This window comes from Hippocampus comes, unplaced genomic scaffold (genome assembly GCF_001891065.2).
Source record: "Hippocampus comes isolate QL1 unplaced genomic scaffold, H_comes_QL1_v1.1 scaffold124, whole genome shotgun sequence".
In the NCBI taxonomy this organism is placed as follows: domain Eukaryota; kingdom Metazoa; phylum Chordata; class Actinopteri; order Syngnathiformes; family Syngnathidae; genus Hippocampus; species Hippocampus comes.
This window is the reverse complement of record NW_017805075.1, coordinates 1,597,850-1,608,886: the sequence shown is the minus strand read 5'-3', so window position 1 is coordinate 1,608,886 and position 11,037 is coordinate 1,597,850. Positions and strand designations below refer to the sequence as shown.

The 11,037-nt window shown below is 44.7% G+C and overlaps 1 protein-coding gene across 1 annotated transcript in view; it reads left to right on the top strand.

The window, feature by feature from the left end:
- Window positions 1-11,037, top strand: part of pan2 (poly(A) specific ribonuclease subunit PAN2) — a 21,492-nt gene that overhangs the window by 6,846 nt on the left and 3,609 nt on the right. Inside the window, exons 9-22 of the mRNA XM_019865164.1 lie at window positions 141-260; window positions 351-470; window positions 553-681; window positions 1,144-1,343; window positions 2,632-2,780; window positions 5,283-5,389; window positions 5,483-5,581; window positions 6,551-6,639; window positions 6,712-6,847; window positions 6,916-7,053; window positions 7,141-7,200; window positions 8,746-8,836; window positions 8,924-9,081; window positions 9,155-9,298. Coding sequence (XP_019720723.1) covers window positions 141-260; window positions 351-470; window positions 553-681; window positions 1,144-1,343; window positions 2,632-2,780; window positions 5,283-5,389; window positions 5,483-5,581; window positions 6,551-6,639; window positions 6,712-6,847; window positions 6,916-7,053; window positions 7,141-7,200; window positions 8,746-8,836; window positions 8,924-9,081; window positions 9,155-9,298 — 1,740 coding nt within the window. The remainder of the gene's footprint in view (window positions 1-140; window positions 261-350; window positions 471-552; window positions 682-1,143; window positions 1,344-2,631; window positions 2,781-5,282; window positions 5,390-5,482; window positions 5,582-6,550; window positions 6,640-6,711; window positions 6,848-6,915; window positions 7,054-7,140; window positions 7,201-8,745; window positions 8,837-8,923; window positions 9,082-9,154; window positions 9,299-11,037) is intronic.

Genomic DNA, 11,037 nt, shown 5'->3' with positions numbered 1-11,037 from the left:
TGTGTGTGTGTGTGTGTGTGTGTGTGTGTGTCTGTGTGTGTGTCTGTGTGTGTCTGTGTGTGTCTGTGTGTGTGTCTGTGTAAACCCGATGTGGATACCAGCCATGTTGACACTTTCATGTCTTTACTTCCCTTCTTCAGGTTCCCTACAAACTGAAAGATGTGGAGCAGGATTACGACAGTTACAACCAAGTTCCAGAATCACCAATTGGACGTGATGAAGAGCCCCACCTCTACATGGTGCCCAAAAAATATAGAAAGGTTTGAATTGTGTGTGTGAGTGTGTGTGTGTGAAGGCATTGCATCTTACACCTCATGTGTGACGATGACGGTGACGTCATGCCTGAATAGGTGACCATTAAATACTCCAAACTGGGACTGGAGGACTTTGACTTTAAACATTACAACAAAACCTTGTTTGCCGGCCTGGAGCCTCACATCCCCAATGCCTACTGCAACTGCATGATCCAGGTGACAGATCGATTTCATGAGGCCCGTGTTTGGTTTTGTTTTTGGAATCGTCAACATTTGATTGTTTGTGTTGGCACTTTAGGTATTGTATTTCCTGGAGCCAATTCGCTGTCTGGTACAGAATCATTTGTGTCAGAAGGAGTTTTGTTTGGCCTGTGAGCTGGGCTTCCTTTTCCACATGTTGGATTTGTCACGAGGAGATCCATGTCAGGTCAGTCAAGCCGGAGTTTTGTTCCGTATTGTCGCGCTTGGCAACTTCCAATCAGTAAAAGTCTTCAAAAAAGAACCTTCAAGATGATTATTGTCAAACTAAATGGAAACCAAGGGGAGAATTACACGTGGATCTAAAGCAACCACATAACCGCCACCAGCCGAATGCTAACATACATACAAAGGGAAAAATGGTTTGCACACGAGCCAAAGATTAGAATTTGTGGTGTTTTTAACCCTGGAAGCGACGGGTGTATGAACACAAACAGTGCCGCAAACATGTAGACGACCCTATCACAATATTTCCAGGCGTCTAGTCTTTAGCCTCTGCGCTTATTGTACTGCCGCACTAGGAAAGCTGAGAGAGGAGCTGAGCCGCCATATGAGCATTAGCTCATTTAAGGCTGGCAAACGCCGGCCGGCTCCTTGACAGTATGCTCTTCTTCTGTCTTCTCTCATCAAGGCAAGTAATTTCCTGCGGGCATTTCGCACCATCCCCGAAGCGTCGGCGCTGGGGCTGATCTTGGCAGACTCCGATGAGCAAACAGGGAAGGCCAGGCTCGGGCGCCTCATCCAAAGCTGGAACCGCTTCATTCTCACACAACTGCACCAGGAGACTCAAGAGCAGGAAGGGCCACAGGCCTACAGGGGAGCCAGCAGCAGGTCAGAGGCAACCCATCAGTCCAAATGAGGCCCAAGTTATTAGTGGCCACGTGTTGGCATCCTTCCCTTGTGGACTGCTAATCTAAGTAATGCGCTATACCTAAAAGCTGCTATGAAGCATTCTCGACGGTGCGGTGCAACACCGACAACATAATGGAAAGGGATGAACCTTTTCTCCCGGCAACATGAAATACTGCAAGCCCTCCATTATTGTTGTTTGTGTACTACAGAGGTTGAAAATGTACGGTGGCAACTTCCATGTTCCGCTCCGTCTGTCCAGCTTTAAAATCCTATGTGGCCATTGAACACACTGGTTTACTGTCTCATACAGTGGCATGTGTTGGGGGAGAGTGTCGGCCTTTCTCTTCATCCGCATGTTCGTTAATTTCTGATGATGAGGATGTTGGTTATCCAAATACAGGCTGGAAACGATGAACAGTACCTTCGAAGGTTTTATTTTTCTTTTCTGCAGTTTACGAATCGATTCGGGCTCCTGAGAGTTTCAGATTTTGTCAGGAAGCCCAGAAAAGATGCAGTCATGAGAATATATAGACAATATAATAATGAGAGGCGGGGAGTTACACCTCCATGCGAATCCCCGAAACAAAGATATTAACATGTCATCTGACCTGGTGTGGCTGTAAAAAGTTGGGAGTGGTGAGGTGAGACCAGACCACCACTACCCACCATTGTCTTCGGTCTGAGCTTTGATGTGATGGCAGCAACACAGATACGTGAAATAACTGTCCCTCTTTTGATGTTAAACGTGTCCTCTGGAGGGGTCCTAAAAGTGGTGGGGGTCAAGGGGCACTAAAGGTGATGGTAATCACAGTAAGCAGGAAATACCTTCAACAGCATACTACATTGTTTCTTTCAAGTGTTTGAACAGATCCAACGAACAGAGAGGGGCTAGAAAATCACAGTGAGGAATAAATTCCTGAACACATGAAACTGCAACATGCAACTGGCTGTTGAGCAGTCCATGATGTACTGCACCGCCTCTTGCCCAAAGTTAGCTGGGCTCGGATCCGGCACACCCCTGTCCCCATTCATGTGGGCGGACAAGCACCATCGAAAATGCAAAATGGCATTTGATACGAAATGAGACTTCTATAGTTGACGTTTTTTCCAAATAATTGTCTGCAGGATGAAAGCATAAACTGTCAATAGAAATGTGAAATTGCAATAGTGAGGGGGAAACCTCAGTTTGATTCTTTACCTAAATAGTTGAGCCTTAATAGATGCTCAAGTGAGGAAGGAAACCCAAAACAGATTGTTGTGTTGACAGCTCTCTGGGCTCGTCTGGTGAGTCTGCCATCGGGAGGCTGTTTGGATGCGAGGTGGAGAACAGCAGCCTGTGTCGCTGCGGGAAAGAGACCGTACGCTCCTCTCTCACCTTGCTCTTCACAATGCACTACCCCGAGCACAACTCTCAAGGTGAGTCCAGCGAGCCCTCCCACTTTCTGGCCAGCGTCACCGTCAACTCAACTCAACTCAACTGTATTTATATAGCACTTTCAAACAGCCATCACTGCATACAAAGTGCTGTACATGGAGCAACTAACATATACAACAGTAAAGCAACAAATCGGTAAAGACGGTAGAAAGCACCGAACAGCAAAACCAAGAACAAATCTGGGCAGAAGGCAGAAGGTCAGGGCAGCTACCAAAGATGTCATAGCGATTCACTCTTCACACATTTGGTTATGTTACAGCTTCATTTCAAAAGAGAATACATTCATTTTTTCCCCCTCAAAATAGTGCGCAGAACACCCCGTCATGAAAATGTGAAAAGTGTGTTTTTGAAATGTTTGCAAATTTATTTACAAAGTGTTCAAAAGTATTCACAACCTCGCCACCAATCTTGTACTTGAGCTTGGCCGAGCGCATCATGTTTCCACTGAGTGTTTCCTGCATCTTAATTGGACTCCACCTTTGGTCAATTCGGTTGAGAGGTCATAATTTCAAAAGTCATACACACCTGTCGATAGAAGGACCCACAGGTAACAGTATTTATGTCAGAGCACAAACCAAGTATGAAGTGTCTGAAGACCTCCCAGACAGGGTTGTCTGGAGGCACAAATCTGGCCAAGGCTACAGAAACATTTTTGCTGCTTTGAAACGTCCATTGGGCACAGGGGCCTCCATCATCCGTCACTGGAAGTTCCCACGCACAGTACACTTCCTAGAGCTGGCTGCCTGTCGTAACAAAGCAGTCAGGGGAGAAAATGACCAACAACTCGACAATCACTCTGTCAGAGCTCCAGCCGTCCTCTGTGGAGACAGGAGTAGGATGACCATCTCTGCAGCACTTCATCAATCAGGCCTGTATGCTAGCGAGGCCACACGCAAGTCCCCCCGCCGTAAAAGGCACATGGCAGCTCGCCTAGAGTTTGCCAGAAAGCGCCTGAACAACTCTCAGACCCTGAACACAAAAATTCTCTGGTCTAGTGAGACAAAGATTAAAGTCTTTGGTGTGCATGCCAGGCGTCGTGTTTGCAGGAAACCGGGCGCCGGTCATCGCCTGACCATTGCCATCCTGACAGTCAAGCATGCCGCAGTGCAGCTAAGGCTGTCAGTACTTACATATTGAACACTGTATATGTAGTATTTTGCCTCTGTAATACATTTGCAAACATTTATCCCCCAAACTTTGTTCACATTGTCATTATGGGTGGTGTGAAAAAGAATTTCTTCCATTTTTTTTTTTCTCCACAAGACTGTAACATAGCAAAATGTGGAAGCGCTGTAAATACTTTGCAAATGCACACCACCGTGAAGCCGAAACTTACATGTTGAATGTGTTCCATGCTTTCTCAAATCCTCTTTTTCCATTCAATTAAGTGGAAAGCTCATGAAATAGCTCCTTTGCCCCAAAGAACACCAGCAAAATGTTTTGTTTCAGAACAAAAGCAGTCGTTCTCAAAGCTTTTGTCACCAATACTACCGTAATGATCAACAATCAAATGCAGTAGGTGAAAGTGTCCATGACAATAATTCTCGTGCAAATCACTGTAACATTATGCAGTTTGAACACTGCGCCTAAATCTCGGAACACTGCAGCTGAACGGGAAGTCAACACCAAAACGTTCTTGAAAATATGTTGTCTACGCCCCTTCTAGTCCACACACAGCATTCTGATGAATATTGCGCTTGTGGAATACGAGTGAAGCAGTAAAATCCACCCGTTTGTCCATCTCAGGGGGCGGCCATTTTGCCACTTGCTGTCAACAGGAAATGGCATCACAGTTGCTCAGGGCTGCTAATGACCAATCACAGCTCAAGCTGTTTTCTGAAGCTGGTTACTGATTTTTGTCAAGTTCCACGAGAGTGAGCCAGAGAGAGTACCACCAGTGCAGTTCCACACTTTGAGAACCACTGCCCGACAGTTTTGCACTTTTTAAAAACATGCAACAATAATAGTATATAAAGACTGAAAAAGTTTGTGCATCGTGACAATTTAGCGGACATTGTGCGGCTCCTTCCTTTGCCACTCGGGGACAGTATAATAATAATAATAATAATAATAATACATTTTATTCCAGACAGATTTGATTATGAAACAGAAGTCCTCCTCAGCAAAGCTGCAAGAGTGTTAGAAGTTTTTTTTTTTTTTTTTTCGAATATTTTGATTCTCTGTCTGAATGTGTTGCTGCTGCTTGTGTTCAAATCGAAGTTATTAGGTTTAGAATTACCACCACATCAATGCTAAGTTTGTTAACCCATTTTGCATTGTGTGTTAGCATTATACTAGTGAACTTTTATGATGCAACTTTAACGTGGTTTGGTTAAATTACACATGTAATTCTATTTGGTTTACCTTTATTTCTGCTGTAAACTTTGAGCAGAGGTGCTCAATCCAAATGTTGAGGCAAGTGCATGAGCGTCTTTTGTTTTTGGAGGAATTGGTCACTTTCTGCTGCTCATTTGACTTTCCAGAGAAAACGATAAAGGAGTACGAATTTGCCGAGATTCTGAAGAAGAGCATCTGCTTGGAGCAGAATACACAGGCGTGGTGTGAAAACTGTGAGAAGTATCAGCCCACGGTAAGGGTTCCACCTCGGTCCACGCGGCTCCACGTTGATGAGCTCATGCTGCGCTGACACTCTTGGTGCGTGCATGCGTGCGTACCTCCGCAGGTCCAGACACGCAACATTCGGTGTCTCCCTGATGTTTTGGTGATAAACTGTGAGGTGAACAGCGCTAAAGAAGCGGAATTCTGGAAAGTCCAGGCAGAGGTATTTTCATGATCTGATATGCTCAACAAATGAGGGAACCAAAATTGTGAGGCAGTGATTGGCAACCAGACTGCCGTGGCAACCAGCAGGGCACCTGCTAGGCTGGAGGACCGGGAGTACAAAATGACAGAGATTCCTCCTTGGTTCATGACATCACCGACATGTGACTGACTTTTTTTTCATTTGATGGTTTGATATTCATGGTTTGTCATACAAATACTAAATGTACTGTAACTGCTTGACTATTGCGTTCGCATGGGTCAGTGCTATAATCCGACACCTTCCAACTTGGTAAATTTGTAGGAGCGAACTCTTCTGTAAACTGAGGACTTGCACTGGTCAACAGCACCTGCTAATCAGAGATGGCTTCATGTAGTTTCAAAAATGTCTTTTTTTTCCCTTTCCAGCACGTTTTTGAGGTTTTCATTTTTTTTTATTTTTTTTTTTAAGTTTGACCAACAAAAGCTATATGGATTTCACCATGTATTGTAATTTATAGCAATGATGAAAAACATTCCACCTGTTTCTTCACTCATCCAAATTAGAAAATATATGACGTATTACTTTATGAACACCTGATGTGCTTGAGGAAAAACCAAGGGCAAATTTGGAATCGGCGCAAAAAAAAAAAAAATCTCTAAAAGTTGACTTGCATCTCTAACGACAAAATGTCGTCAAGCGACTCGTGAAATTTTGTGACTGTTTTTTGTGCAGTTGTGATCTTGAACTCGGCTCGATTCATTTGTCGAAATGCAAGTGTCCTTTTCTTCCTCCCTAATGTAAAATGCTGCGAAAGTCCCTTCGAACGTGTGGTCATAGTTTACTGAGGTTTAAAAATAAGTTTGTTTTCTGAGGCTATTTTTAAGCTCCACGTTTTCCTTCGTGTCTGGTGTCAAACACGTCACAACTCAAGTGACAACAAATTCTTTGTGTGTTTAATAGCCAGTTTTGTTGTGGCTCTCTACACAGTACGCCTTCACTAAAGCTAGGCAAAAAGGGAAATCGGAGCCGGCAGTGCCGAAAGACGCCCCGCGCATGCCCACTGAGTGGTGCCTAGAGTAAGACTCCCTCCCTCCTTTACTCCTCGATTCCCATCACCTTTGGTCTGAGCGCCGCTTGACCTTTTCCAGTAGCGAGGACGTTTGCGGCATGGAGGCCTTCAGCCGCTTGGAGGACCTGAGGCACCTGTGGATCCCGCTCACGTTGAAGATGGCCATCAACAAGAGCCAGGGGCTACAGATCAGCAGCTGGCCAGAAGGAGAGGAGGTGAGCCAGAAGGGTGACAAGAAGGGCGGCTTTGTTTCGGCCGCTCACCGTCTTTGCGTTGCCCCTAGCTGAGTGGCGACGAGGAGGCGGACGGCGCGGCCCTCTACGACTTGGTGGTAACCGTGCCTCATGTCCTTGACGCTCGCACGGGGGGAAACTTAGTGGCACACATCAAAGTGGGAGAAACGTATCACCAGAGAAAAGAGGTCAGTCGAGCCAGGTCAGACAGGGCGAGGCTTGATACCTTGCTCCTTCCCTTTTAGTGTAACCGCACCAGCAATGTTTTGTTTCAGGGAGTCACACACCAGCAGTGGTATCTTTTCAACGATTTCCTCATCGAGCCCATTGACAAGGTAAAAAGGTCACTCTATTTGTTTGGTTGACAAGGGCCACGGCGCATAAACAAACACCTGGATACAATACAAAATAGGGCTGGGTGTTATGGCCTGAAAGTAAAAGACCAGATTTGTGATTTATTTGATTATTTTTAATACAAAAACAAAACAGCTTTACGACTACAAAAATCTTTTCTTCCCCTTTCTAAAAAGATGACAGTGTTATGTTTCAAAATTATTTATATATTTTTTTTAGATTTTTTTTTTTCTCACTTAATTCTTCCTGAAAGCAAAGACATGATTTCAGAATCCCCCGCTCCTCACATACCCCCCTAGCTTCAACTGTATTAACTTCCATAGAAAGAATAGAATTTCTTATTTCTTTACAGACAACGTGAACATTAAAGTGGAGTGAACGGCCCTTAAGGCTGGCCGACTACTGAGTGACGCTGCCTAAGACTGAACTAGACAATTGCATATTAGGACAATTCGTCAGCAACTGGCAATTTACCCCGCCAGTTTGTTTTTTTTTTCAGCACAAATACAAGGCGATTGTTGGGGGAAGAAAATGCCCAGGATTGCCCTGGCTGCTGTTGCGATATTGTTGTCTTACAAAAACAGAAACAGGACAGTGAGGATATTTGAGAGGCAGTTGGCAACAATTACCCCTTTCATTGGCTATACATATGCATTTCACTGACCCAGACTCCCCACACTTCACTTTTAGCCACAGCTACTCTGGATAATTACTATAGAAAATACCGGGTGAAGTTTTGTATATGGGTCTCGCTTGGTCCCCAGAAAGAATTTTTGCTGTGAAGGCCCATGTGAGCAGTCGTGGCATTTTTGATTGGCTGTTATAGGACGATGATGTGACGCTGCAAACCTGCGATTCCAATTTCACAGCGCAGCAAAATTAGTAGCAGAAGCCTGCACACCGCAACTTTTTAGTGTCATGCACTGCTGTCAGCTGGTATGTGGCAGGCCATAAACACTGTGCTTTTATGTTTCAATAAACACTTGACAATGTTTGTATCACTTCAACAATACATCTCTGACACCAATTACTACTTAGCTGTTGGTTAGGACTTTGGCAGCATCTCGTGGCATCCCACGGCATTACAGAAAGAGCACAAAACTACTCAAATAAGCATTTTTTGGTACTCTCTTTAAAGAATAGCCTGGGATAGGTTCCATAGCCCAAAAGTAAATTTGTGAATGGGGCACCATGACTAGGTGGGCTTTGCTCCATGTATATCACCTCTGCTGTCGTGCGGAGTCCTGCCTTCTCCGAATTCACCCATTTTCCAGAAGTTGCTGGAGGTACAAGCACAGCTTGGTTCAACTTCTATCTCATCTTGCTGTCGCAGTTGTCGTGATCAAAACGGTAGACAGGATAAATTACCAGCCGGAGCCGTCCAAAGCGAAGTCTGCGCTCAGGCTTTTTTTTTTCCTTTCTATCATTGTCACTCATTGTTTGAAAAAAGTCATCCAGACATTGAGTCTTGAGGAGTGTGTGTGACAGTTCATCAATTTGTGTTTTCAACCAATGCTTCACCGTAGACCGAAGCTGCCCAGTTCGACATGAGCTGGAAAGTGCCCGCCGTCCTCTACTACGCCAAGAGGAACTACCACACCAAATACGACCTTCGCAGTGAGTTTCCCTTGTGTGTCATGCACGCACGCACGCATACGTGAGAAAGTCTTGATGTGGCACCTCCCGCTTTGCGTGTGTCTTCAGTTCAAAAGCCCATTGATGCCAGCGTTCTGCTGACGGAGGCCTCGCTGGCTCGCAAACAGAGGAAGAGTCACGCCACTTTCATCCCGCTCATGGTCGGCGAGATGCCGCAGGCAGGCGATCTGGTGGGGCTGGATGCAGAGTTTGTTACACTCAACCAGGTAGGCGGCTCTCGCTATCCCGCCTTTCTCAAGGTAACGCCGCCGTCGATCGCAATGACGTGTGCGCACACAGGAAGAGGCGGAGCTGCGCAGTGACGGCACCAAGTCGACCATCAAGCCCAGTCAGATGTCCGTGGCCAGGATCACCTGCGTGCGGGGTCAGGGGCCCAACGAGGGCGTGCCCTTCATCGATGACTACATCTCCACGCAGGAGCAGGTGATGTCCGTGTTGGCCTCATGTCTGTTGCCAGTTGTGCGCCAGGGCCATGTTGGATTTTGAAAAGGAATCCAGGAGTTACGTTATTAAGACTATAGATAAGGCCAAAGACAGAAAGTTCATTTCTATTTTAGACTTTTGTTGTTGTTGTTTTGACAAAGTACTGTTCTCAGACTGCTTTGCCAAGCCTGCTTCACGCGTATCTCACCCCTGATTTTCTATGATTTCAAACTTTAATTGAATGGACATCATCCACCTTTTCTTCACTTCCTTCCTTTGGATCATTTTTTTTTCTCTTTGGTTTTAGCAACATACGTGCACAAAAAAATGGAAAATGCAAGCACATAAACACTAGGGACCTACCAATGCACTTTTTTTTCCCCAAGGACAATGCTGACTGCAATATTTAGCCCAATAAAATTCCAATAAGCGATTAATCACATGATCAATTAAATAAAAAAAAAGACCCACATTTATTTGTTGGGTCAATTAATGCTTACAGCAATAAAGATAGGAGTTACAGTTAAAACATTTGACTGTTTTAATACTTTGTCCTGTAGCATTTTAAAACAGACAACAATCAGGGAAAAAAATCATCTCCATTATATTTCTGGACTGTGTTGCAATGTGATCATGTCTTCCCCACCCGCCCTTGAAAAAGAAAAAAAAACAGACTATTTTTCTACTCACTTCAGAAGAGTTATCTTCGGCTGATGAATCAGCTTAACCCAGCCTTTATCGCTGTAGGTTCACTGCTAGGTAACCATGTGAACTTGTAGTGGTTGAATGTTGTGAAATTGGTTCCTGCCCTGCCATCGACTGGCAGTGTGTTTTAAATTTCACGGGGCAAGTTAAGTTTTTGCTCATAACAAAAATTGACTGAGCAACAACAAGTTACAGAGATGAAAGTCCTCTGGATTTTCCCGGAATTCCGGGTTTTTCAAATTTCTATGAAAATTTCTCCGGAGAATTGAGGAAAATTTGCATAAAATTAATCCGGATATTAGTTGACAACATTGAACGAAGACGCGTTTGAGTTCGTTGTATTGCTTTCACGAGCGTAGCCATATTGAGGCACTAACACGAGTAACAGTAAAGAGATTTTTGTTTATGTAATAACGACAGAAGACATGATGGCGTTTGACTAATGGTTTAGTAGAACGAATGGCAACTCGCAACAACAGTAGCAAGCGTCATTTTGCCTCTTGGGTTATACCAGGGGTGTCAAACATACGGCCCGCGGGCCGGAACCGGCCCCCAAGGAGGTTTGATCCGGCCCGCGGGATGATTTAAAAGTGGGAAAAAAAAATGCATTCAAGACACAGAATGAATATTTTAAATAAAATGCAATTCGTGGATTATCCGCTAGGGGGGCACATTGTTTTGATCACAGTAGAAGACAACATTGTTTTGATCGGAGAAGAAAACAGCAGTCTCGGTCTGTCACCGAGATAGACCCAACGCAGCAAATGATATGAAAGCGCCAATCAATGCTTCTTGAGACCAAAACAAAGGAAAGAGATGATATTTTGGTGATTCATAGCACAGTATGGTATCATGTTAATGGTCCGGCCCACTTGACATCTACTGACTCCGTATGTGGCCCACAATGTGAAATGAGTTTGACACCCCTGGGTTATACCATCTCAACTACAACGTGGGGGATAGTCCTCAAACATTTTTCGTCTCTTTATAAACACACCTGCTAAACCCCAGTGGAACGAATAAAAGACGCCGTG